Genomic DNA, 26,574 nt, shown 5'->3' with positions numbered 1-26,574 from the left:
CAGAACTAAACAATAACCAAAAACCTAGATAAATAGTTATTCTGTATAATCTCTTACCCGGGTCGAACTGGTCGAAATAAGATCAGACCGAAGTCGGTCTAACAACAAGTTTTTCCAGATCAAAATTACACACCTGATTTTGGCCTGATAGTCGAAGCATTATACTGAATTTCAGTCTGATGGTCGAACTAGAGTCGAAAATTTTAAATGCTAAAGAAAAGCCGGTCGTTACGAGCAGCACTGTATAAAGGGTTTCAATTATACATAAGTATTATACATAAGTATTGTAAAAAGGCATTGAACGTCAATTTTAACTGAAAACAAATGTTCAATTCATTTATAGTTTTTATGTATGATTCATTTTTGCAAATCTCAACGTTTCACCAGAAGTAATGTTCGTAACAACCGGCTAGTTTTTTTAATTTAAAATTTTGATTAAAGAGATTATACCTAATAACCAGTTTTTTAATTTTGTTATGTGGAGTGGGTGCTCTCTCATTTACAAGGTCTTGTGTGTGCGTGTGTGTGTGTGTGTGTGTGTGTGTGGGGGGGGGGGTGGTTTAAGGTGGGGCTGCTCAATGAATATTATCTAAAATATCGAAGACAAAGCGACAAATGGCATTCATTAATTGTGTTCCCATGAAAATACATTAGTTAATTCCGTCTTAATGGCTCGAAAATGACACACCTATACTTATTGTCACCATTTTTGAATTCTGCTTTTTGTGATTGCAGCGTTGGGGGGGGGGGGGGGGGGTGGGGGGTTGCCGTTTTGTAATCTGCCTTCGGAAGCTGCAAAAATCACCACCTTTTTTCAATAAAATTCCCCCGCTTCTATTGAGCAGCTGATTAAAAAATGCGCCTTAAAGAGCTCTATATTTTGAAAGGAGTGAACTATTGATCTAAGTCTTTTATTGTAAAATAGACGAAGCTTGCAGCTATACCAGAGAATTCCGAGACGTTTCTATCAATCATTCATCATTATGGGAAAAACAGAGTGTTTTTGTTTTTGCTTTTTGAATTCTTTCTATCAAAGCCATTTAGGGGGAAATGGTTTCCGTTTTTTAAGAAGTGCAGCCATTAGGCTTCAAGAGTAGCATTTAAGCTGACATTTCCACGTTTTTCTCATCAAGTTGATCGTCAAGATTATTTTTTACTTGAAAGAAATTTTGTTCACATGTGCTAATTGCTTTGTTTCATCATTGTAAAGTCGCCCGCTTTTGTCCTAATGTTTTAGCCCTTTGAAAAATACATTGTGTTTCCTTAATGCTTATTTATGTACATTTTTCCTGATTTTCCGCCAAGCGGAAATCAAATATTCGATAACGTCCATAATTTGGATTGGAGCTCACTAAAATATGCATATAATAGATAATAAAAAAGTAAATCAAACTTAATTGAAAAAAAAAAATTGCTGTCAAACTCAATTGTGGTGTAAGCTTTTTCTTGATAGAAAATAGTGCACTTTTGGTGCTCGGTCAAATTTTGATGGATTTCTAGTTTTATCGATTAAATTAGATTTCATCAGTATTTTAATAATTTCTCATTTAACGCTCAATACTTTCCTCATTTTCTAGTAATTTCTCGAAATTTAATTTCCCCTCACAAAGAGAATTTTCTGAGTGAGATGTTTTGATAGTTTTACATTTTTGTTGCTTTTGTGTTGTCCTTCTGTCTTTTTTTTTAAAAAAAAAGAAAAACCTGCACAAGAGTTTTGAACTAAATAAATTGGAGATTTTTTCTAGTGTTTTCCCAAAGATGCAATTAGCACATATTTTTCAGTTGTTCGATGTCTTTTACGTCAACGCATCAGAGCGAAACTAAGTTAAATATCATAAATTGGTTCCGCTTTATTTGAGAAACAGTATTCTAATTTCGTCACGTGATGGAGTCTCTTCTTACGTTGGCCACATTTATGCAGTTTGACCTTCCAATTTTAGTAACGAGTCACAACAGAACAGTGGTAAGTACAGGCGAAATTTGAACAGATTGAGAGGGCTTTACGTCTTCTTTTGGCTGAAAATTTTCGGAACATCAGAACACCCCCCTTTATAGTACCTTTTGTAACGACTTCGCCTCCGATCAAAAAAAAATGGAACAGTTAAGCGCATCAAACGTTGTACCTTGTAACGAACTGTCCCTCCCACATATAAATGACAAGTGTATGACTAGCATTTTTCCATATATGGAAATTGTATGACTTGTATTTTTGGTCATCCCGGGAAGAAAGAAATGAAAAGTTGTGCTTGTACAATTTTTGTACCTTGCAACGACTCCCCCCTTTAACGAAAGAATTGAAAAGTTATATAAACGCATATATACGGATTTTGTACCTTATAACAAATTGGCCCCCCTCTGTTGCCCCCCTCCTCTGCTGCAATAGGGGGGGGGGATAGTTAGCAGGATCCAAAATTTTTCTCGATTTTGTGACAATCGATTAAAACTTTCCACCCAAATGGTTCAGCAATTAGTAGCTTTTTAAGTCATCAACATCGGGGCTTTTTCTTCAGAAACCTGTTGCTTTTTCTTCTTACCAACCTCGCTTCCCAAATGAATTTTGGAAAAAAAAACGAAGAATCCAAATTTTTTTCTCATTTGCCTGAGATTTCTGAGAATCTGAGTGAACGAATCATTGCAATTTTGCTCGTACTATACATAAAAGCCATCACTTTCAACCCACCATCAATACTTCGAACCCCCCCCCCCCCGCTAAATTGCCCAAATCAAGTTTTTTCCTTCCTCAATTAATTATTTTGGACATAATTTGTCTAGCGCTTCACGTAAAATACTCCATTTTAGCTAGCCGAAAACCCCAACAAAAAACTTAAATTTCTCATCCCCTCTCCTGAAATCTTTTAGGGGGGGGGGGGGGGGGTGCATTCTGTATCTTTGATCATAGTTTTTTTTACTATAGACGAACTCTAATCACAAATTCTAATTAAAACTGCAGTATTCTGCCCTCATGGTATGATAGGTGAATAATTTAATACTTTCCTGATAAGACTATAAAACCATCGCTAGATAGCACACTAAACAAAGAAGCTGTCAAAAATAGAGAATTAAAAAAGATCTGTTTTTCTTTTGCTTATTGGTAATAAAAAAACGTTCTCGTTTTTTATCCAGGCTTGTGTGAACGTGTTTTCCCAGCTAGAAGCAATTTTTTCTGGAAAACTAAAACATCATATCACTTAAAGTACGTTCAGTTTTTTTATTATAAAAAGTAGCTTGAAAAGTATTTAGGCATCAATTTTTTGATAACTAAAAAATTTGGATGCGATTAGAAGTTTTGCTAAATAGGACAAAGTTTAAAAAAAGTGACAATCATCAAATTACTCATTTTCACTAGCGTCGACGCAAAAATTTTCATGTGTTAAATATTTTATTTAATATTTACGATGTCAATATTTTTGTTCCGACCATTGAAAGTGAGGAGGAACTTTGTATTCGAGAGTGTTTTAGTTTTTTCCTTTTGCTTTGTTTTCCACGCAAAATCCGGTGCCAAAAAAATCATCGGAATAAGTCGAGTGATATATCATATAAAAAAACTTTCATCAAGAAAATTTCAAAGTGTTTTTCCAGTGTTGAGAAAAAAACAACAGGTTGAAGTTTTTGAGATTTAGTCTAATGTCGAGCGAGTAGTGCGATCTTACAAAGCTCGTTATATTGAAAGTTAATAATTTGTAGTCTTTTTGGATAAAAAACTTGTTTTGCCTATAAATCAAACTAGTGTTTGATGTTTAGTTTAGCGTTTAATTGGCAAAAAGGTTTTCTAAAAAGTTTTAACAATTTTGCAATAAAAAAGTTTTAAAATAATTTAAAAAACCTGTGTTGAATTTATGCTCACCTAAAACCTTATCTCCACCATTTTTTTCAGTTTTTTGACACTCTAAGCTTGACTTTGGAAAGCAAAATCCAAAATGAACAACGTTTGAGTAATTCTCAAACCAAAACCAGAAATTTTGATTTAAACTTGTTGTTGTAAAAACAGAAAAGCATTTATACCATTCGTTATAATTTTCTTTAGCTAAGCAGCATAAAATCTTTTAAAACAATCCACATGAAGTAAACAAGAAGTCACAGGTTCACAAAAATCAGACAAGGTTTTAAATTCTTCTGAACATCAGTTCTGAAAGCAAAAAATTGCAAATTTTTCATAAATTAGGCAAAGTTTTGACCTATCCAAGTTGAAGCTTAGAAAAACTAAAAGAATGTTGAAATTACTTAGTACTTATATAATAAAGGCATTCATAAAAACACCTGATTTTTCAGATTGATTTTTTCCGATAAGCAAAATTCAAATTTACTACAATTAATTAGAGGTAAGAAAACTTTTGGAAAATTGTTCAAAAATCATAAAAGAGTCTGTGAAATCTTATATTTTCATGCCGCCGGCTAATTTGACTTGTGTCTCTCATGTTCTAATAGAAGTCTATTTGTAAGTTTTTGCAAAATTTTTGCTTCAGACTAGTAGAAACAGTAAAAAAAAATTCGACTACTAAAATCGGTAAACTTTGCAGGTTGTATTTCGAGAAAGTCTTCACCCAAAATTATAAGCATTTTCTTGTTAGAATTCTAATTTTCATTAAAAAAATTTTGATGAGATTTCATTTTCTGGCCTACAAAAACTGATTTTGCAAGGTTTTTATAAGAATTTGAGTTGCGCCGTTTCCTGCAGTTACGTTAATAGCAATGATATTTTTTCTGTCGCGCAGGTCTTGAATAATAAATGAAAAATGTTTGGCCACTATTGAGTCTTAAAGGTTCAATCTTATGTCTGGGCGTTTTCTTTCCAAATAGGAGTTTTTAAGTGCCTATCATTTAACATTTACCTCTGGGCATTAAGAACATATGATGCTTCATTCTTTTCTTTCTTTGCTTGAATTAGGAAGATACCCTTACAATAATCGTTAATACCACTCTTTGTTGTCATAAACCTCTCTTTAGGATGACAAAATATATAATGAAAAAGAATGCCTGCATGTGAGTCGTTCACCCGCTGTGAAGTTGATTTTCAGTCTGCGCAAAGAAAAATCCGCCCGTGAATCAGAAGTGAGTTTGGACAGACGTCTTTTTTCATCGAAATTATAATAAAATTGTTTCTCTTTCAACAAAAAATTGGCCCTTTTTGAAAATTTACTAAATAATTTTCTAATTTTTTTTTGAAAACCACAGAAATTTGTAGAAAAGAAAAAAAAATGTATATTTTTTCTTTTAAAGTTTCAAATTCGATTTAATCATGTTTGGGTTTATAGACATTAAATTTTGATGTCCCATATTTTGGAATCAATTTCCGCAAATTTCAACAAAAGTCTGCTATTAGAACTGTCTCTTATAAAAACACTTGGTTGCTCCATTTCTGCGGCTCTTGCCTCATTAAAATCGAATTCGCTTTCCTAGAATAATGATTTTCATTCACATCTAAGAAAAAGAATAAATCGGAAGTTACTACTGGCTTGGTTAAGATATTCAACCGTGTCACTGAAAACAACCTTTATTAATTATAAACCTGTCTTAAGTTTATCAAAACGGAGGCTTTTTTGCTACAGGTAGTTCGGAAAATAATTACAATTTATTCGTCTGCTTACTATTCATTTTTGAGAAAAATATTCATTCTAATTCATACACCAAAAGAACTATTCAGGTAAGAAAAATATCATAATAAGAAATTCCCGGGCCAAAATTCGCGACAACTTTCCAGATTTTCGAAGTTGCACCGATGTTTAATCCGTGTTACAGTCGCAGAATAAATCGAATTTCGATTGTTGCAAAGTTGTATTTAAAACCGATTTAAAACAATTCACGCAGGAAATTTTGGTTTGATTCATGTGTCTAAAAATCTTCTTTTTTTTTCGATTTCGATGGATTTTGGTACCTACTTGTATTCATCCAAATCACCCCGAAACTATTTTAAATCCTATTTTGTGATTGTAAAAAGATCAATTGTGTAGCCTCACGCTATATTGATGTCAATCTAGGTTTATTTTTTGCTCCAGAGTTTGAGAAAAGTTTTGAAAAGTTTTGTACTGAGGAAAAATATCCATCAGTGTAATAAACTACAGTCAGTTCCGGAATAGTATTTTACCAAAAACTAAAACTTTCAGAGGATCTCTTGAAAATTTTGCAACCTAAAGGTTACTGCGACGATGAGAAGCAATGTCAAGTGAAATTGTTTAAATTATTATTTTAAAATCAACATTTCCAGCGCAATTTCGAAAAACTAATCAACTAAAAAATTGCCAAATTCAGCTTGGAAAATTAATTACGGTCCAAAAAAATTCAAATAATTATTTATGCTATTTTTTTTTCAGATCAGTTACCAGCACAAAATTTAAATTGAAAAACCTATTTTTTGAAGTTTTAAACTTTAAATTTTAAAATAAGAAAAAAAATAGGGATTGAAATCGATTTACATAAACGATTTAGATCAAATGTAAGTCAAGCTCAGAATCGATCCAAATGTTCTTTTGTTCTATTTCGAAATGAGATCATTTTAAATCGACTTAGAATTGATCCAAATAATGTTTTCTGCATCCGAAAATAGTTCCATTTAAATCCATGTAAAATTAAACCATGAATCCGTTTTATTCTATCTGAATACTTGTTTGATACAAAAATTAACCTTAACCAGTTTCTGTCAATTTGAGAATTTACACTGATCGAAGACATTTTTTCTTGAGTTGAGTGGGTCTCGAACGCATCGTTCTGTTTTGCAAAATCTGGAAGTAATGAGATCTGATCGCGACAGTCTAGAAACACAATTTTTGGTTGCAACAGCAATTTAAATTTCTCAACAAAATTTTCATTGTCTGGACCGAGTTTTCATCTGCGGACAGAATCTGGACAAATTGAGTATCGTTTGCAATAGTTTCGACAAAAATCACATATTGGCTTACATCTGGACAAAAAATCACATCAGTTTGCTTCTTTGAAGGTAATTTTTGGATTAATAAAACTAAGTCAACTCAATTTTGAACAATTTTTGGGCGAGATTGAATCGCTTCAAATTGTTTTTAAATCAAAAGTTGATAACCTCATTCGGCAAAGTTAACAAAAGTAATTTAATTGGAAAAAACGTCAAAACAATGATATCGCGTTTGAAGCGTTTTTATTTATGATTATAAAGTAAAAGTTTTTTTTGTGATTATAAACCCATATCTTTCGTTTTGTTGCTTGCTATCTGTCAAAATCAAAGTTGAAATCTTTATTTGTCTGATTAAAAGTTACACTGAGTACAAATATTCCATCCTTTCTTCGTAACTTGGAAACTTGCGTAAGAAAAGGCAACCTACTTGTGTTCAGTAATAAGTTAAAACAAAACTGCTCGTATAAGGGCGGAGTCCTGATTGTTCCGACTGCTTTTTAAGGTCTATGAAGCAGTAATAACATGAAAAATTAAATATAAAAAAATATATATATTTTTTTTATTTTGAGACTTTTGCAAAAATTATCCCCCACAAGCCATATATAGTACAAAGTGATAGATTTCGCTCCTAGTAACAAATCAATTATGGCAAAGAAGCTTGCTTCAATCAATTTGGAACGATTTTTGAGAAAGATTAAATCTCCACTTGCGCGTTATTAGCGCGAAATACATCGCGCGTTAATTTTCCCACATTGGCCAAAATGACAACTTTTAAACCCCCATAACTTTGCAAAAAATGATCACAGGTAAAATATTTTTTCAAATTTAAGCTCAAGACATCAATAACTTTTAAAGGATAATTAAAAATTCCGTCAAAAATGGCTAGTAAAAAGTCGAAATTGGTCTGAAGAAAAAAAACCCACCCCGAGCACAAATATTCTGTTACTTTCGTTACGAAAGTCGGAACAAAAACATTTGAGTAATTTAGAGTGCTTGCAATGTCCAAAAAGCACGGAGATAGGATCTGATAAAATGCTTTTTTTTTAATCAACGAAAACTTGCTTTAACGCACAATTGATTTGTCTCCAAATGAAAAAAAAAAAACTCCCAGATTTTAAATGGCGTGAAAACTATAAAAATGTTTTAAATTTTCTGTAAACAAATGCTCTTAATAATTGTGGTTTTTCAGTTTTGCAAATGATAACATCAGAATCCAAAACTTAACAGGCAATAATTAACCATAAGCATAAAAAATAACTATTTGGAAACCTGATTACCTCGCAAAAAATAGTTTCAGATTATTTCGTATTATTTTAAACTCAGAGCAAATAAAATATTTCAAACTGTATTAAAACATGCTGTCAATCCTTCAAATTAAAATTGAAAATTTTTGAAGAACACCTGAGCACAAGTTTTCAGTTTCTTTTTTTGAAAAAGAAACAACAAGGTTGCTTCGTTTCATTTAATCTGATTCGAGCGCTTTCGCTCTGCTATAAAAATACTGAGCGCGTCAATTAACAGAGATGACCAAATTAGCATTTTTCAAATTCTCATAACTCTTTTTTTTCTGTTTTGCAACAAGCATTTTTGAACGGATTTTTTGAAATCATTTGAAAGATATTGACGTTTTGATGTCAATTTTTCAAGATATTTTACCTGTGATCATTGTTTGAGGGCTTGGCCAATTTGGAACAATTATCGCGCTATATGTTTTATGGTACCAAGTATAAACGGCCAAGTACGGCCATGTCATTAATGTTTTTGCCTCTATGGGTATCATAATTCCAAACATTATATTTGGGAGCATGTTTTTAATGTAGATTTAATTTCCGATGTACCAAAACTGGTGGCCTGCTGCGTCCCACAATTTGTAAAACTTTGCAACTTCTCAATTCTGTTTGGTGTGTTTTAATCTCCCGTTTATTTAGGATTGAGATTTAATCTCGTTTTTAAATTCCGGTGAGCTGATTGTGTTCGACTAGTCTGACACCGTTTCAGAATGCAATTTTATTTCAGCATTTCTGGCATGGCAAATTTTAGAATAACAAAATAATTCTGGTTATAACAGCATTTTTTGATATGGTCCGCAATTTTTATGTAAAATATGAAAAAAGAAGCACACTTTGTGTATTTCAACTCTTTTCATCATAATTAACCAAGCGTGGATCTGCGATAATCTTGAGGAGCGAAGGTAACGTTTTTTCAAAAACCGTTCGAGTTTTTTTAATCTTTTCTTTTCAGTCGGCCAAATTATTTTTCAAGCTCTTTGGGAACACTGCAAAGACCCTAATTCGAGAAACTTTTCTGCGCCTTTAACTTGAGAAAGTTCAGTTTTTGAAAATTTTCTTTGCAGGCGGATGAAAAGTTTTGGAAAGTTTTGCACCCATACCCTTAAATCCGCTAATCAATTTACCTGAATTTTACATTGTTCTGGCCTTTAAATTATTGAGCAACAGTTTCGAAAAATTGCTATTTTTTGCCGTTAGAAAAATTCAAAATCTTCAAAACTTATTAAATTGTAAATTTATTTTGAAGAAAAGCATAATTTGTAGTGGCGTTTAAATATAGCGTAATATACGAAGCAGAATGTACGATGTTTTGAAATTAAATGCGAAACTGATTTTTTTAACATTTTCCCTGGATTTCTTAGATTGAAAACCTTTTTCCGGTTCATAATATTATTCTTTAATGAGAATCAACTTGGTTTTTATTGAGATCAAGCAATAAAACTAAAGCAGTTACTCGCTTATGTCAATTTCTAAGTTACTTTCAATATGAATACATGGTAAAATTATATATTCTTATTTCCTTTCAATTACCTGTTTTTCTTCCTAACCAAATTGTTTTATGATGATTTTCATTTATTGAACAAGTCTAATATACTTTCTAAATTTATCTACAAAAAAAAAAAATGTTTTAGCAGCAAAAACATTTCGTCCAGTACAGAGTACCAGAGCGTGTAATACCCTGGGCTATAAACACACACGAAAAGATGGACAATCACAACTATTTTTCAGTTCCAGACGTCACAACTTTCACACACAATTTTCCCATTTCCGAGGAAACTCCTCTCTCGTCAGAGCCGACAAACTCTTCGGATGTTTTCGAGATGTACCAATATCAACCCATTCAATGTTACATCATAATCGGTATAGTCAGTCCTATAATACTCATCGCTGTTTTGGGTAATTTGTCGGTAATTTTATCTTTCTGCAAAGACAGACGACTGCGAACTCCCACTAATTTCCCCTTAATAAGTTTGACCTCCAGTGACCTTTTGGTGGTTTCCTTCACCTTTCCAATGTCAATTTATTACAAACTGTCGGGAAAATGGACTTTCGGCAGTTCAATGTGTATTGTGTGGTTGTGTAGTGATTACATTGCGACTTCCACGTCAGTTTTGTCGTTAATTATTGTCACTTTTGATAGGTGAGTTGAAGCGTCTTAATTTTTTGAATTTGAACCCAATGGTTACGGGTACGAATCCCGACAGGGTCCTCGATTAATTTTCTCATTTTTAAAAAAATTACCTCAGAGATACTTCAGAGATTCGAAGTGCCTGAATACGGCATTGTACATGTAAATTAAGGCTGGATAGCTCTTTTGAGAGTATGAAGAAAACCTTCCAAAAATCACCAAAAACAGCAATTTTGGTTTGTTTGTTTTTCTAAAAAAATTTCATACCGCACTTGGTGTGAAATCAAATTCTTTTGCCTTTTTTTCAGGTACATGACAATCACCAAATTTCAGAAGTATAAACACAACATCAAAAATGTCATGCGTATGATCTCGTTTGCATGGCTCATTCCGACCATAACTTACGTGCCCATAACTGTGGTGTGGCCATACGTGACGGAATCAGCCGGTGACCCGCAGTCCACTTTCGTGTGTGACGAGGGCTGGAGGTCACTGACCCCCTTCATGCTGTGCACCACTGTCATTTTCACCTACATGCCATTGTCGTTTCTCATTTTCTTCAACGCCCAGATATACCTGATGATTAGAGGTATTTCTTCACATTTTTAATACTATAGTCTCACATACTAATAATCTATTTACTCGCATTTGAAAAAAAAAACTAACAAAAACGTTTGAAAACGGACCATACGATTTAGTGACGTTCTCTAAGGCGCTTACGAAAATAGCGACGCATAGGAGTTTCGCAAAATAGGGTCTTTATAGGTGTGATATGCGTTGCGATATCAAATTGAAAACAAGTTGGAATTCAATACTTTATTTAGAAGATTGAATTTAGATTTTTTCTTTTCTTTGTTTTCTTATGTACTGAGAGATAGATCGTTGTTAAGTACTCTGATCTCTCACTTAGTCTCAGTGTCATCACTTATGTATGACCTTGAGCGTACCATAAAATAATGATTTAACACCAGAGGTTGGCTGTACATCCGTATAGTGAGTACTGCTACTGCAGTAGCGGTATGACACACCCCCCTCGGTGAAAGAAATAAATTATACAACATCAGTAGGATAATTTATTTAAAAGAGTTTTAATTTACTCAGTTCGGAAGAAAGTTCTTAAGATGAATGACAGTTTTTGGATTATGTAGATTTCAGTTTTCCTCTAGCTCAATTTCCCAACTCGGGTTCCAATCTACTCCTTCATCTAAAGTGGCATATCCGAATTTTCGCATAAATAAATGTCTTTCGAGTCGCCGCACTTTTGATTCCAAAGGTCTGTCTTCCCGATCTTTGAACTCTCTCAGCTGGTTTCTGTATTCTTTAAGTGCCTCCTTCAAAAGACTTCTGCCTGTAAGACTTTCGGATATTTCTTTGATTGAATGTTTTATCGGATCTCCGAAACGTTTGGGTTCTTTATTTTTTGTTTGTCTTGAACTCCTTCGAACACCTGACTCTTCCGCACTTGATTCGTCCGAGAATCCTTGTGGTGGTTCGAAATTCGTATCCAATTCTGAGCCTTTTTGAGGATTTTCTCTAAGTTCATCCGCAACTCGCTGCACTCCTCTTTTTAACAATTGGTCCGCGTACTTTTCCCAGTCAGATGGTGCCAAATTTCTATTGTGAAAAGTCTCCACTATATCTTCAAGAGGGGTGTGCGCGTCAATGCCCTTCAGTTTCGGACGCTGTTTGGTTTTCGGCGTAGAACTCGACTGGATTTTGGTATCTACTGTGACCGAATCCGGCTTAGATATTGCTTGCTCTTGTTCCGAGTTGACTGCAGTCGCAGTTTGGTTTGCGTTTGTCCCCTGTTGTTGTTTGCTTCGGCCTTTCTTCTCTTTTCCGCTTTTTTCCGGCTTGTTCGTGATTATTTCCTCTGATGATTTTGGTCCCGCCAAATTTGCTTTTGCTTTTTTTATAGCAAGATTCAATCCTCCCCCGGCTTCTGTGTCCTTAGAAGTGACGATTGTTTGGCTCTTCTGAAAGCGCTCTATTGGGTCCATTTCATTTGCGATTTCCATTTCTCCTTGGAGTTCGTCCTCCGATTCCAACTCCTCTAGTAGTTCTGGAGAACTGATTCGTTTGAACTTTTTTGTAGGTTCCGACGATGGACTTTTACTTTTGCTTCTCTGTTTTTCTTGTGTAAGTACGGTTTTTGATTGAGCTATGTCCGATTTTCTATAGATCGAACCGGCCGATGTCTTAATTGTTGATTCCGTTTCTGAAGCTATTTTCCCCTTTAGTGGTCTGGTTAGGGCTTGTCCGCTTTTCCTTAGGGGGTCCTTTCTAAGTATTGTCTTGGGTGGTGACTTGCATTGGTTTTCTACTTTATCTTCCACAAATCCTTTTTCCCAAGAGTAAATCATTTCTTTTCGAAGGTCGGGATTGAGTTGACCTGTCTCGTCCACTAATTTCCTGATGTCATTTTTAGCTGCGTCCCTTCTTTCGTAGTTCCAGCGGGCGTTCGCTTCCAACAATTCCTTTAGGGCTTTGGCTCTTTCTTTGTCTCTGTCCGATGTTATCTGCTGCTTGTGCAGTGGGCTTGTATCCCTGCTCAGTTGTCCCTTGCGCACTATCTTGAGATTCTCTCTTGACTGGTCAATCCTCCTTTTCATTTGAGACGCAGTCAGTGCTGAGCGTTCCAAGTGTTGTTTGTCTAAAGAATCAGAATTATTTAAAAACCTATCCCTCACAATTTTAAATTCTGTTTTTGGTAGTCTGCCGAAATGTGCTTGGAACGGGGATACTTGAATTGTTTTCTGCTTGTTCCATCGTAAATCTCGCATTATAATACTGAGACATAATTTGATTGATTTATTATTTTCATCGAGCATCATCACTCCCAGTCTTCTCTTTATTGTTTGAATTGTACGTTCAACCAACCCACAACCTCTGTGATCCCCCACCGGACAGAATTTTTGCTCGATATTGAGTTCCGAACAAAATTTTTTTAGAGTTTTACCCTTAAAGCCTGAAAATTGATCCGAACGAATTGATTCAGGGACTCCATGAGTGTCGATATACGATCTCAAGAATTTTACTGTGCTTTTTCCGCTTGTGGATTTTGTAACCTTCACAGATGGAAATTTTGAGAATCGATCAATAGCTACTAAAAGATAGATTTTTTTTCCTTTTTGATTTTCTATAGGCCCCGCATAGTCTAGTTGTACCTCCTGTCCCGGCTGCGTGAGCAGTGGTAGTGGTTTTGACGAATTTTTCGAAATAAGGTATTTTACATTCTTACCATATCTGGTACAACTACGGCACTCCTCTGCCAAATTCACGATGTCCTTATTCATGTGTGGCCACCACAGATATTGCGCTGCTCCCAACATCGCTTCCTGTCCTGGGTGTCCCCGATGTATTCGTTTCAGGACAGCTTGTCGTAGTTGAACTGGTACTGCTAGCCGATTATTCACCAAGATGCAGTCGTCCTGAACTGCCATCTGCGACCACAACGGATTTGTATAGGGTCCCATCAGTTCGAATCCTTGTTTGTCCCCTCTCTCTATCACTCTCCTGAGGCGGTCCATCCACGTGTCTTCTGTGGTCAGTTCTGCTAGTAAGTTTTTGTCGAACAGTTTTGCGAGGTTGTCCAGAGTCTCTACTTGTTGCTGCTTTTGCAGCCTTAACTTTCCTAGACCCTTTGGCGGTTGGATTGAGCACACTTCCTCCTCACTCTCCGCCTCTTCTGTGGTTGTTAGGTCGACTTCTATTACGTTCACCTCACTGAGTTTTCGTTCTGTCGATGCGATCGGTTTTGACGATGTTGGATTGAATTCGTCTTCCAGATTTTCTCTGACTTCTTGAGTATCGGCCACCAGTTCTCGATTTTCCTGAACATTGTTTTCTCCGCCTATTAGTTGCCAGAAAGAGAGCAGTCTTTGGTCCGCTATTCGTTGTTGTTCCGGTTCCAGCGACCATTTTACTCGTTGTTGTTGACGTGTTTCGCTGTCTGAGCTGTCCCTATTTTTTCTTCCTCCTCGTATAATCTTTCTTGTACGTTGTACTGTCTCTGTGATTTCCTCTTCTCCCGAGAGTTCGTTGTTGGTGGAAAATGATCGGTTCCACTTTGGGTCCATTAAGCTTTCTTCACGCTCCTCATTCCGCCAATCTTGTGGTGAGCTGGACCACCAGTCGTATGTTTTGTTTGTATTTTCTGACATCTCGATTCTTGAGTCTGTTTTTTCTATTTTTTTCGGTACTGGTCGTTTTTTTATTTTGCAATTTTTTGAGACTGACTGTTTGCTGGGTTGATTTGACGAAAAAGTGATTTGTTTCTGTTGAACTGTTGTGTTTAGCTGTTTTTGCAGTCGTGGAAACTTTTTTCTCTCGTTCCGGTCGAGCTTTGTTCGGTTTTGACCGTTTTGGTTGCTATAGCAACCATTACTTGATGACTGTTTCCTAACATTCCTTCTAGAACATTCTAGAACGTTTTCGTTCCGGTTGAGCGAACTTGAATCTTTAAGCCTACTGTTCCAGCAGTCGAACGCTTCATGAAAGGAGTTTATCGTAGCTACTACAAACTTTTCGTCTAATTCTGATTCGGGCCAGGGATCATTGAAAGGATCACGCGATAAATAATCAACTATGCCCATGTCCCTCCCCGGAATGTGAACTATGTTGAACTGATACGGCAGTAACCGGTCAACCCACCGGGTTAAGCGTGACTGATAGGTCTTGTTTGATTGATTAACATCCAATGCTGTTGTAAGAGCTTTATGGTCAGTTGCGATGGTAAATGGTTTCCCCAGAAGATAGTGTTTATATCTGTCTACTGCCCAAACAACTGCCAATAGTTCCAACTCATTTGTTGAATATTTTTTTTCTTGAGCATTTAGGTATCGAGATGCGAACGAAATTGGGACCCACAACCCTTCATCATTTTGTTGTTCTAAAGTGGACCCTAGTCCATCATGGCTGGCATCGCACTTAACTCGTGTTTGTCGATTTGCATCAAAATAATGCACTTTCGTAATATTTGCCACAGCTCCTTTTATAGCATTAAATGCTTCTGTGTGAACATCCCCCCACTCGAATTTTTTCACCGGGAGTTTCATGTTTTTTAACTTTTTCTTTTGATTTTCTTCTTTAAGAAGAGGTCTTAATTTTTCTGTCAGACTTGCTACGTTAGGTATAAATTTTGCTAGATGATTTATGCTTCCTAGAAATGACCTTAGTTGTTTTAGGGATTTCGGCGGGTTCAAGTTTACTACCGCTTCCGTTTTAGTGATCTTCGGTCTAACTCCTTCTTCTGAGAGATGATGACCCAACCAATTCACTTCTTGTTTAAAAAATTCACATTTTGATAGTTTCAGTGCCAAATTTTCCGCATCCAATTTCTTTAATACTGCTTCTACTAGGTTGGCATGTTCGGTTTCACTTCCCTTTGACACAATAAGTATGTCATCCAGGAAACAGAATGTGTTTTTAGCATGATTGATGGTTCTATCCATAGCCTTTTGAAATTCAGCTGGCATATCTGCTAGTCCGTAGAATCCTGTCAAGAATCTGTAAGTTCCGGTTGCTTTTCCGCCCACAATGTTAAAGTTACATTGCCTAGCTGTATCCGCAGCCAATTTTAGTTGACTGTACGCATATTTCAAATCTAACACCGAAAAATATAGCGTACCCTTTTTGTTTTCGGTTACAATCTGGCTTACCCCATCAATAAGTTCGTCTACGTTCGGCATTTGGTATTTGTTTTTAAACAATTGTCTATTGATTGGTTTCGCGTCCATTGCCAATTTTATTGAGTCGTCCTTCTTTACTGTTATCACAATCGGGGCGATAAAGCAATCACTTGTACACTTATCAAGTTTTGTTATATGACCTTCTGTCAATAACTTCTCGATTTCTTTTTCGACTTTATCTTGTATATGAATTGGGATTCTTCTCCCCTTTTCTTGTATCGGACATAGTGGGTATTTGAATTTTGAACTGGCGATGTGGTTTTTAGAAATGCCTTGCCTTTCAAATAAGTTCTTAAATTTATTGAAAAATTTTTCTTTCCAACCTTCCGACTGCTCGCACATGAGCACGTCAAACCTGGTGAGTTCTTTTGGCGCTGTTCTTTGTGTAGTCACTATTCCCACTTGTCCTTGCAAGTCTAATCCCATGATGCATCTAGTTTTTCGCTCTGATACCAGAAAGGTTGCGCCCTTAACTTCCCAGCCCGCTGACCTCAGATTGGTTTTTAGGGCTCCCAGGATACTGATCGGTTGTTTGTTGTAGTCCACAAATTTGGTTTGTAAATTCAATTTGTCGGACGGTATGAATCTCACTTTGTTTGATTTTTCCATGATTTCTTTCGTCGTTGCCCAGTTAAGAAATGAAACAGGACTACCAGTATCCACTGTTAGTTGAATAATCTGGTTATCTATTCGTACCATAGCCTTTAGTGACTTTACGCGGTTCAATGTTGGATCTCGAATAGAGTCTATTTTCTGAACTCTAACCACTTTTCCGTTTGTTTCTTTTCTCATTTCATTGATTCGATCTTTCACATATTTTGAAACTCGTTCATTTTCCGGTAAATGGGTATGTATCAACATGACTTCAAATTCACTACATGACCCAACACCTTCACTGATCTGGTCGCATTCCACTATCGATTCTTCCGAATCTTCCGCAATTTCACTTACTTGTTGTGATCTGCACATTTTAGCGAAATGATTCGGTTTACCACAGTTTTTACAGTCCTTTCCCATCGCTGGACAGTTTTTTAGGTGTCCTTGTTCAAACATCCTTCCACATCTATTACATGGTTTCGTTTTCGTGTTTTGATTTTTGTTATTATTCTGTCTGTTATTATTTTCTCTTCTATTTGGAGTTTTGGTTTTCCCCCCCAAATTTCGTACTGCCATTACAGGTTCCTGTTTTATTCTTACACCCGATGTGTAATTGCTACTTGATCCTCCTGCAGCCGCAGCATTAGTCTTTTGAAATGCCATTGTGGTTAACTTGCTATGTTCGAATTTTATAGCTCTTTTTAGAACTTCCTCTGGATCCAGAGTTTCGAATGTCAACGTATCCTGTAATGTCATGTTCTTCATCTTCGAGATGAATAAGTCTCGCACTATTTCATTTTCCAATGTTCCTAGTTCTGATCTGGCTGCCTGAGCAGTTAACGCTGCGTGAAATGATTCTAGAGATTCTCCAGATTCTTGCATTCTCGTAAATAACTTGTATCTCTCGTAGGTTACACATTTCACTTTTTGAAACGAGACTTCTGCCAGATCTGTTACTTCTCTGAACGTCATTTTTGATATTTCTGCGTGCGGATTCTTCTGTAGGAATCTTTTCTTTCCCTCAGTGCCCAAAGATAGAAATAGTCGTGACACCAGTTTCTTTTGTACTTCGTTGTAGAAGACATTGTGTCCAACTCTTGGGCCTCTTGTTCTTTTCTCTTCGTTCTCCAATGCTACTCTGTCTCTTGCTAGTTTATCTCTAAGGATTCTAGCGTTCCTCGCATCTTCGTTCTCCCCATCCCTGGGCGTTTCCGGGCGTGGTGGTGGTTCCTCTAATATGTCTTTTGGTTCTTCCAAAATAATCTCTGGGTTCACATTTTCTTTTACCGTAACCGCCATGAGAAATTGTTCGAACCAAATTTTAAATTGCCACGGAGGGTCTAAATTCGCTGATGCCCAAAATACCGGGATTCCCATATCCGTTCTGTTGTCTTGAGCTGCGAATCCTGCTGGCTGCGCCATGTGATATGCGTTGCGATATCAAATTGAAAACAAGTTGGAATTCAATACTTTATTTAGAAGATTGAATTTAGATTTTTTCTTTTCTTTGTTTTCTTATGTACTGAGAGATAGATCGTTGTTAAGTACTCTGATCTCTCACTTAGTCTCAGTGTCATCACTTATGTATGACCTTGAGCGTACCATAAAATAATGATTTAACACCAGAGGTTGGCTGTACATCCGTATAGTGAGTACTGCTACTGCAGTAGCGGTATGACAATAGGATTCTAATTAGTTATAAGCCCCCCCCCTCCCCGACGTAGCCGCTCCCCGATGTAATTGTTTTTTTGGGGGGTGGGGGGTGGGGAGGGCTATAATTGGATAGAACTTGCTTAATAGTCCTTTAAGAGAGCTCGCGTAAAATGAAGCTGATCGACAAAATTTCCCTCCCGCCTCTAGAAAATCCTAAAGAAAAGAAAAATTTGCAAAAAAATATCATTTTACGAGAAACTAGTCCGTAATCTAACCAAAAACGTTCTCTATGACATTTATAGATATCTGATGTTGCTTTTTATTACTAGTTTATCATGACTATCATGATTACCGTAATTTACTAGCTTTTTAAGTCCCATGAATATTAAAATATTTAGGCTGAAATATTTAGCTGAAATATAAACAAAAATTGAAAATTATTGCATCATTGCAATAAATTAGGCTAAGTTTACTACAAATTTCGCTGAATTGCCAAAAAGTATTTACAGTCTTCATTGATAAATACATACTGTCTGATGCAACTGTTAACATGTTTGTGTTACTTTATTTTTACTGCGGGATCTTTTAATCAAACCCTTTGATTTGACACCCCATGCTTTTTACCACAATAGAGCCTAACCCAATTTTTACCCCAGGTTTGTTGGTGTTTCTGACATGTCTTAGCAGGTGTTTCACGTAACTACCATTCATGCTAAAGAACAAAGGGGCTTAGAAACAATAAGAAAGAAAAAAATTGGATTTTAGAAACGGCGGTGGGTAAAAAGGTACAATAAGAAAATGGGCGTCCATATCTCTACATCAGCTTTTTAATCAGCACCATAACAAAATCGATCTTTTTCAATTAAAATACATACAACTTAAATCTTGTTTATTAAATATTTTTGCTTTGGCACCCGCAAACACCATGTGAAGTTTAAAATGATAATATCTCATTTAGTGAGCTCGCTTTTGAAAAAATTAATTGCCCTAAATTAATTTGGTATAACTTTTACGTTGGAATCATTCGCCAGTTATTATCGCAAATTACCCAAAATGGCAATTTGCAACACCCAGAACTCTACGAAAAATTATAACAGGCAAAAATGTATTTTTAAAAACTCGAGAAAACTATATATTTTAGTAGTTGATATGAAAGTGAAGCCAAAAGCAGTAGGTTTTAAAAGATATATTATTACAAAATAAAAAAAACGTTTTAAAATAACAAATTACATGATCAAAATAAAATATCAAAAACGGTCAGACAAAAAAAAATTCCAAGCATTAATATTTTCAAAGAACTAAAATTAAAAACAGTATTCTTAGTAAAATGCTTCAGCATAAACTTGCATGCAACAATCATATCTCAAGGTTGGTACCACAACAACTCGCAACAAGAGAGAACTTGTAACGAAAGACAACTCGGTAAGCTTAGGAAATTAAATGCAAACTGAAAAATTTTTGTTTAAGGTCCCCGGCTCAAGATAACCGTATTTAAATTTCGAACAAGACTGCTCGTTTTAGGGCGAAGCTCTGAAAGTTCCGACTGCCTTTTAACGTTTATGGAGAAGTAATAACATAAACAACATAAAAAAATAAATGAAATAAATCATAATGAATTTTTTTTTCCAAAATTTGCAATTTTTCCATAAAAATCATCCCCCCACACGCCATATAAATTAGAAAACAATAGATTTCGCTCCTTGCTTCAAATCAATTATGGCAATTAAGCTTCTTTCAACTAATTTGGAACGATTTCTAAGACGGATTAAATCTCCGCTTACGCGTTAATAGCGCGAAATATATCGCGCGTTAATTGTCCCAAATTGGTCAAAATGGCCAAAATGGCAATCTTTAAGCCCTCATAACTTTACGAAAAATGATCACAGAAGAAATATCTTTTCAAATTTAAGCTCAAGACAACAATAGCTTTCGAATGATATTAAAAATTCCGTCAAATATGGCTAGTTAAAAAGTCGAAATTTGTCTGAAGAAAAAAAAACCCAACCGAGCACAAATATTCCGTTACTTTCGTATCGAAAGTCGGAAAAATTAAGTCCTAGCCATGGCTAGTGTGATAGCGAGTATATTGCGAGTCGCCTTATTACGCTCGTTGTTTCTTCTAATTTTTGAAAAGAAAGAAAGGAAAGTTGTTAATAACAAATGTTCTTTTATTATATAGACTGCGTCTATAAAAAAAATTTTGTTTCACCTGAATGTGATATAGAAAACTCTAGACGTGTGTAGTTTTGAAAACACTATTTGCTATTTAAAAACTATTAGAAAACTTGGTGAAAGACAAGAAGACGAGTCTGATCTAGACAGTGAATTTAATAACGAGCAAAAAAACAAAATGAAGGCTTTTTGGCGGGCACTTGAACAAAGTAGACGTTACACAAATAATTGCTTCACAACTTGCTCGCCCTCAAACTCAATAAAAAAACTAATTGTTCTCGTAAACGTAAATGGTCGATTCAATGTTTGGCTAATAAATTTCTTCTAATGGTGTGCCTTGTTCTGCTTTGTTTGCTTTACTATCTCCCATAATTGCCTATTAAGTTCACTGTCTGGATCATTCCTTGTCCTTCACCGAGATTTTTTGCAATTGAAACATAAAATGGCTAATTGCCTAGGAATTATCTTCATCATCATAAAAAAGAGAAAAAATTGAGTTTTCTAATAAACAGTGTTGAGATGGACATTACTTCTTAGAAATTAGCTTGAAAGTAATAGATTCGAAAAAAAACTTAGTAATTTTTTCCAGTCAATTTTAAAAATCTTAATTCAAAACTGCTGTCTAAGTCTGAAAAACAGCAAAATTAGCTTTAAAAGTTTTGAGGAAAATTACAAACATGTTTACTAACTAATCCAGAAGTAATATAGATTTTTTTTGGTAACAACGGCCTAATGATGCTGAAACTTTCTCAGCTACAGGCCTCTCTCTTTTTTAAAAAGAGTCTGAAATGTGTCTTTTATAGGCCCTTCTAGAATGTTCTGACCAAAAAACGCGTTTTTTTTTGCGTGCACTCATCTTCATGATTAATAAAATTAGCATATTATTTCATTTTAATTCAATTCAATAACTTTTGTTTTTGAGCGCAATAAACCAATAAGCATTTAAGCCTTGCTCCAGAGAAATTTGCCGTCCTAGACAGAAGTATTGACCGAGGTGGACAGAGTTACACGTTATCTTGAAATGAAAATGTGCTGCTGAATAAAAAACTTTTTATTATCATCAAGCACTGAAAAGCGCTCTTGTATAACGTTTTTATGATATTGTTCTATCATTTGATTTTTTTTCTGCCCCTAAACAACTTTGGTTAAAAAGTAACCAAAAATGAGTATGGCTCTTTAAAATGGCAGCACTACTGGTAGTACCATAAAGCTACGAAATAACTATTTTAAATTTTTCCAATTGTTTTCAATGAATCACAAATATTTCAAATGCAGTGCCAAGCGATTTTAAACAATTTTCAAATAGTTCGCTCAAATTTTTCTCGTAGTCTATCGAAGAGAGGAGCGTCACAGGAAATATATTGTTTCTATCTTAAAAATGAGCCATCAAAACGACTGATTTTCAGCTGGTGGCTGTATAATGGTTAAAGAGGCAACCCAGAAATTATAAGTATCATAATAAAAATTACTTCAGTTAAAATTGCGCGAGCACTAAGGTGAGACGCTCACTTCGTTCTCTTGTCATGGTAATGATAGAGTGTGTGATGAGGATATATACTCTCACTTAAGCTGTAGCTTCAGGTCTACCACAGCCTGGCCAATTTCGGGTGCAATAGTAGTACCATGTAAAACTTCTAGGCAAAGAAAAGCAGCTGTAGTAGCAAAAAAAAACTTTTGCAGACGAAAAAACTCAGTCTGGAAGTGGGGAAATAATACATAAGGCATTTCCTCTAATTGGCTTCTTAACGATTAATGGAAACTCCTCTGCGATTTGGATATTTGTGTCATAATTAAGTTATGAGGGCTGCTAATTTTTCCCCGAACTAAAAAAAATCATATTCAAGGATAAATCTAACAAAATCATGTATGTCAGTTTTTTTTTTCATTTCTGACAATAAGTTAACAGCTTATAAGCCGTTAACTTAAAATTAACCCATTAAACAGAAAACTTGGTAAAAATACGGTATTTGAAATGATTTAGGAGAGCTTGGGAAATCATTATGGACAAGGGAGACTTTTAAAAAGGAATAAAAAAGAGTCGACAGGCAAAATTTTGAATTATTTTTGAAATTCCACCCCTCCCCCCCACCCTCTTTCGAGAGCACCTTTGATCCGCTGCTGATTCTGGTAAAAACAAATCCTTGTCTTAGAATAATCCAGCTAATAAAAGTTCTCTTTCTAAACTTTCAAAATGATTTTTGAGTTGACTCATTGACCTTTAAACACATCAATAGCCGAAAATCAAAGCTCGTTTCGCTCGCGCATTTTTTAAAGCTAAAAATAATAAATTTAAAGAGTTTCACTCTTTCTTTTTTTCTTATCTTTTTTTCTATGACGTCATCCCAGTCTTTATAACTGTAAAAGAGTAAACAATAACCGTGAAATAAATATGGTAACCCTAAATTAGGAGCAATTTATTCTGATGATTTTAATTTTCAGCCAATGCGGAGAAATTGAAGTTGAGCGAAGTGATAACGACGCCGCAGGTGGAGTTGCCGGAGATTGTAGTGCAGGAACCGACAGTCGTGCAGCACGACAACGAGCAGAGCCGAATCATGAACATGCAACTGGCAGACTACAGCGACGACTACAGCGACACAAGCACTAGCTCGAGGTACTAACCTCACTTTCATTGAGTTAATTAACATTAATTTAATAACATTCACGATAATTAATTAACGTTAACAATAACATTAATTTAATAACATAAGTTAACATTAACAATAACATTAACAATAATTTAATGTTAATTGATAATTTATTTAATTTATTTAGAAGAGTTGAGAATACACATACAATAAATTAATGAAACTGCTTGTACAGTGCTGATTTAAATTATCCGGACAAAACGAACAAAACTTCAATTTTCAAACGCGTTTTTCTCAACTTGGGTTAAGATTAGACAAAAAGTGAACAGAACAGAAGTTGCTTAAAATTTCATCAGAATTATTATGGTGTAATTTTTTCTCCGAAATTCTCAACCAAAATTTTACCCCGAAAATGGGTCATTTTGGCTTTTTTCAATTAATCAAGAATTACGCTGAAACTACTTTGTTAATTGATAAGTATATTATATCATTAGAAGCCTCTTCCGCAGCCCAACAAAGTTTAACAAGGGTTAAATCTCCACAAATTTGCGCAAATTGTTTAAAATTTGATTTTAAACAGAGATTCTGGGTTTTAGATAGTAAAAATCACATTTATTGACTATCAAGTAAAGTTTTTTTCTCTTATACTGGTTTTTGGAGATTTAACCCTTGTTAAACTTTGTTGGGCTGCGGAAGAGGCTTCTAATGATATAATATACTTATCAATTAACAAAGTAGTTTCAGCGTAATTCTTGATTAATTGAAAAAAGCCAAAATGACCCATTTTCGGGGTAAAATTTTGGTTGAGAATTTCGGAGAAAAAATTACACCATAATAATTCTGATGAAATTCTAAGCAACTTTTGTTCTCTTCACTTTTTGTCTAATCTTAACCCAAGTTGAGAAAAACGCGTTTGAAAATTCAAGTTTTGTTCGTTTTGTCCGGATAATTTAAATCAGCACTGTACAGAAAAACTTGCCAGGATCATTCAAAATGCTATACATTTTGTCCAGACATGACCCTTGATTGATTAATTAATTAAGAGAGCGATAAATATAAGGATTAATTAGCTAAATGAAGAAGGCTCGAAGCACATCGTAATTCTATGCTCGTTACTTAAGGATAAAGTAACATCCCACGTTAAAGCGAAATTCAAGAATTTAGCCGAATCTTACATATTGTATGGAACAATCGAAAACCTTTCTAAAAATTTTAAATCATGAACGCAATCAAATTTTGTGAGAATCTTCAGAGAATTTTACAAGAATTTTGGACTTTAAGTAGTCTTTAAAAGTCTTTCAGGTAGTAACACAAAACACAACTAATAATTTTCATTATTGAAACTTTTAACACTTTAGGAGGTTTATATTGAAAGCTAACACTAAATTAATAAAACAGTCACTAAAACAGAACGCTTTTTTTCTGACCGTTGAAAATATCTGGAAAGTTTTAGTTATATTTACCTTTTACACTTGTTTTCTACGCAAAATTAGGTAGCAAATCTAATCATCAAAATGGGTCAAGTGGTATTTCAAATTAAAACTTTTTCAGTCGTGATTCGAACGAAATTTAAAAAAATTCAACATTTTTTCCCAGTGTCAAAAAAAAGAATTGTAAAGCGATCGGGTAACGCGATTGAGTAACGAGTAACGATCGAAACTTGAACATTTAATTTTAATTAGACTTTTAGGCTAAATTAATTAATTATACTATAGCCAAAACTAATTTTGATGTTTTGGTTGTTCAATTAGGTGTTTCTCTGGCAAAAAAGGTTTTCTATAAAAAGTTTAACTTTGTGCAAGAAAAATTAGAAAAAAAAATACAATTAAAAAATTTCTTAATTTTTGCTTTGTCATTCTTTTTTGAAGACAATGTTTTCGCTTAAGTCTAAGTCAATTTTTTCTACTCGGTTGTAATAGTTCTCAAATCCCACTAAAACGAACTTTAACTTTATGAAAAGAAACACTTTTTTTATCATGAGTATGGTCTGAACATTCTGTACTTCTTGTACATCAACCGGTTATCCTTGTTATGTACTATACAATAAGCAGCAAAAATGCTACAAGAACCAAAAGCAAAAAAGAGCTAACATAAATGACTCATTTGTGCATGACCACTTGAAAAAAACTAGTTCTATTTTTTCATGATTTCAGGAGAAGCACCTCAACTTCCCAGAAGAACTGGTCACTTCTCCGACACAAGTTCGTTCCGGCCACAAAGGACAAAACAATCGAGAGTTCCAGACGAGCTACCAAAGAAAAGGCTGCCAGAATTTTGCAGATGCAGCAACGACAAATGAGCGTTGAGTCTCGAACATTTTCTGCTAACGCTATAGTGTCATCGGTAGGTTCTTGCGGCACGCTTCCCGTAGAGCAGAGTTCGAACCAGCTTTACGACAGGGACGCCGGAGTTGAGCACCAACTTGAAGATCAAGTGCCAGTTGTAATGTCCTTTCGTCCGCAACGCCCGAAAATTTTACACCTCGGGTCGAGTATTGACAGCAACCAATCAAATCAGAGCAACCGATCCGAAGTGATGCGACTTCGGATTCAAGACTGGGCCGAGGAAAATTTGCCCTCGCCTCGTTTCGCCGACTCGCCAATTGAGTCGAACGCTTCGGGGTGCTCCGATGCATCGCAGCGTGGGGTCACGTTCCAAACCCCCAAAATGACAAAACGCGTTCAAACTCCGACCGTGAAAATAGCCGAAAAACGAAAGAGGTTCACCAGACGCTCAATTAAAAGACGCGCGCAAAATCGATTTCGGAAACGAAACGAGGCGAGCGATACTCTAGGAACTGATTCGGAAACGGAAAAACCCAACTCGCCGCCGACTGTTGAAAAAAATAAACAGCGACAGACCGCGACTAAAAAGCCGACAGCAAAAGAGCCGACAGCCAAAGAAGCGAATAAAAGCACGCATGTGTACACGCAATGCTCACATGAGACGGGTCAAAGACAACTTCGAAGACACCACAGAAACAAGCGAATCTTCAAACTTATTGTGATTTTGGTGTCCATTTATATTTCATGCTGGTGTCCGTATTCGTTCATAGCGTGTTTGAAAAGTCTCTTAAAAGTACCAGTACCTCAGTTTTTATTCGATTTCTCAGTGTGGATTTTGTATTTTAACTCATGCTTGAACCCTATTTTGTACGTTTGGCGAAACAGGGCTTTCAGAACTGCATTCGTGAATTTGTACAAAATGAGGCCTAACAATAGAATGCCTCATCGATAATGTAATAAATCAGGGGTGGATCTGAATGTTTTGCCAATGACCTTCAAAATTTGATTATTTTGTCGAGTATTGTAGTCAAGCTCTCCTAAAAATCAAAAGTAAACATATTTTCACAAAATTTCTGCTCAAAATATCCATAACTTGCTAAAATAGCAAATTTTACAATTTTGGGAACTTTTTTAAAGAAAATATTGACCAAAAAGTCGAGCGCTCTCCTCAAATTAATTCACTTTGGCGCCAAAAGCACATTCAGAAATTAACGGTTTATCGACTCAAAATAGATTACGTAATTTGTTCTTAATGGGTAGGCACGGTTTGGGTTGTGCGAAGCTCAACCCCTCCCCCCATCACCCCTGAA

At 35.3% G+C, this 26,574-nt stretch overlaps 1 protein-coding gene across 4 annotated transcripts; it reads left to right on the top strand.

Annotated features, from left to right (window-relative positions):
- The first annotated feature begins 1,775 nt into the window (after nt 1–1,775).
- LOC134851078 (muscarinic acetylcholine receptor M5-like) lies at nt 1,776–26,250 on the top strand. 4 transcript variants are annotated; one of them, XM_063866995.1, is made up of 5 exons: nt 1,776–1,963; nt 9,783–10,291; nt 10,588–10,868; nt 22,831–23,005; nt 25,133–26,250. In XM_063866995.1, exons 1-5 carry the CDS (start codon nt 1,886–1,888, stop codon nt 26,214–26,216), a joined length of 2,127 nt encoding a protein of 708 aa, XP_063723065.1. In that variant the 5' UTR covers nt 1,776–1,885; the 3' UTR covers nt 26,217–26,250. The 4 variants fall into 4 exon arrangements, with proteins under 4 accessions (XP_063723065.1, XP_063723068.1, XP_063723067.1 ...); XM_063866998.1 differs by lacking the exon at nt 1,776–1,963 and adding an exon at nt 4,935–5,049; XM_063866997.1 differs by lacking the exon at nt 1,776–1,963 and adding an exon at nt 5,437–5,641.
- The last annotated feature ends 324 nt before the right edge of the window (nt 26,251–26,574 follow it).

Source organism: Symsagittifera roscoffensis, chromosome 7 (genome assembly GCF_963678635.1).
Source record: "Symsagittifera roscoffensis chromosome 7, txSymRosc1.1, whole genome shotgun sequence".
Lineage (NCBI taxonomy): Eukaryota > Metazoa > Xenacoelomorpha > Acoela > Convolutidae > Symsagittifera > Symsagittifera roscoffensis.
The sequence above is the reverse complement of the archived record's forward strand: the minus strand, read 5'-3'. Positions and strand labels throughout refer to the sequence as shown.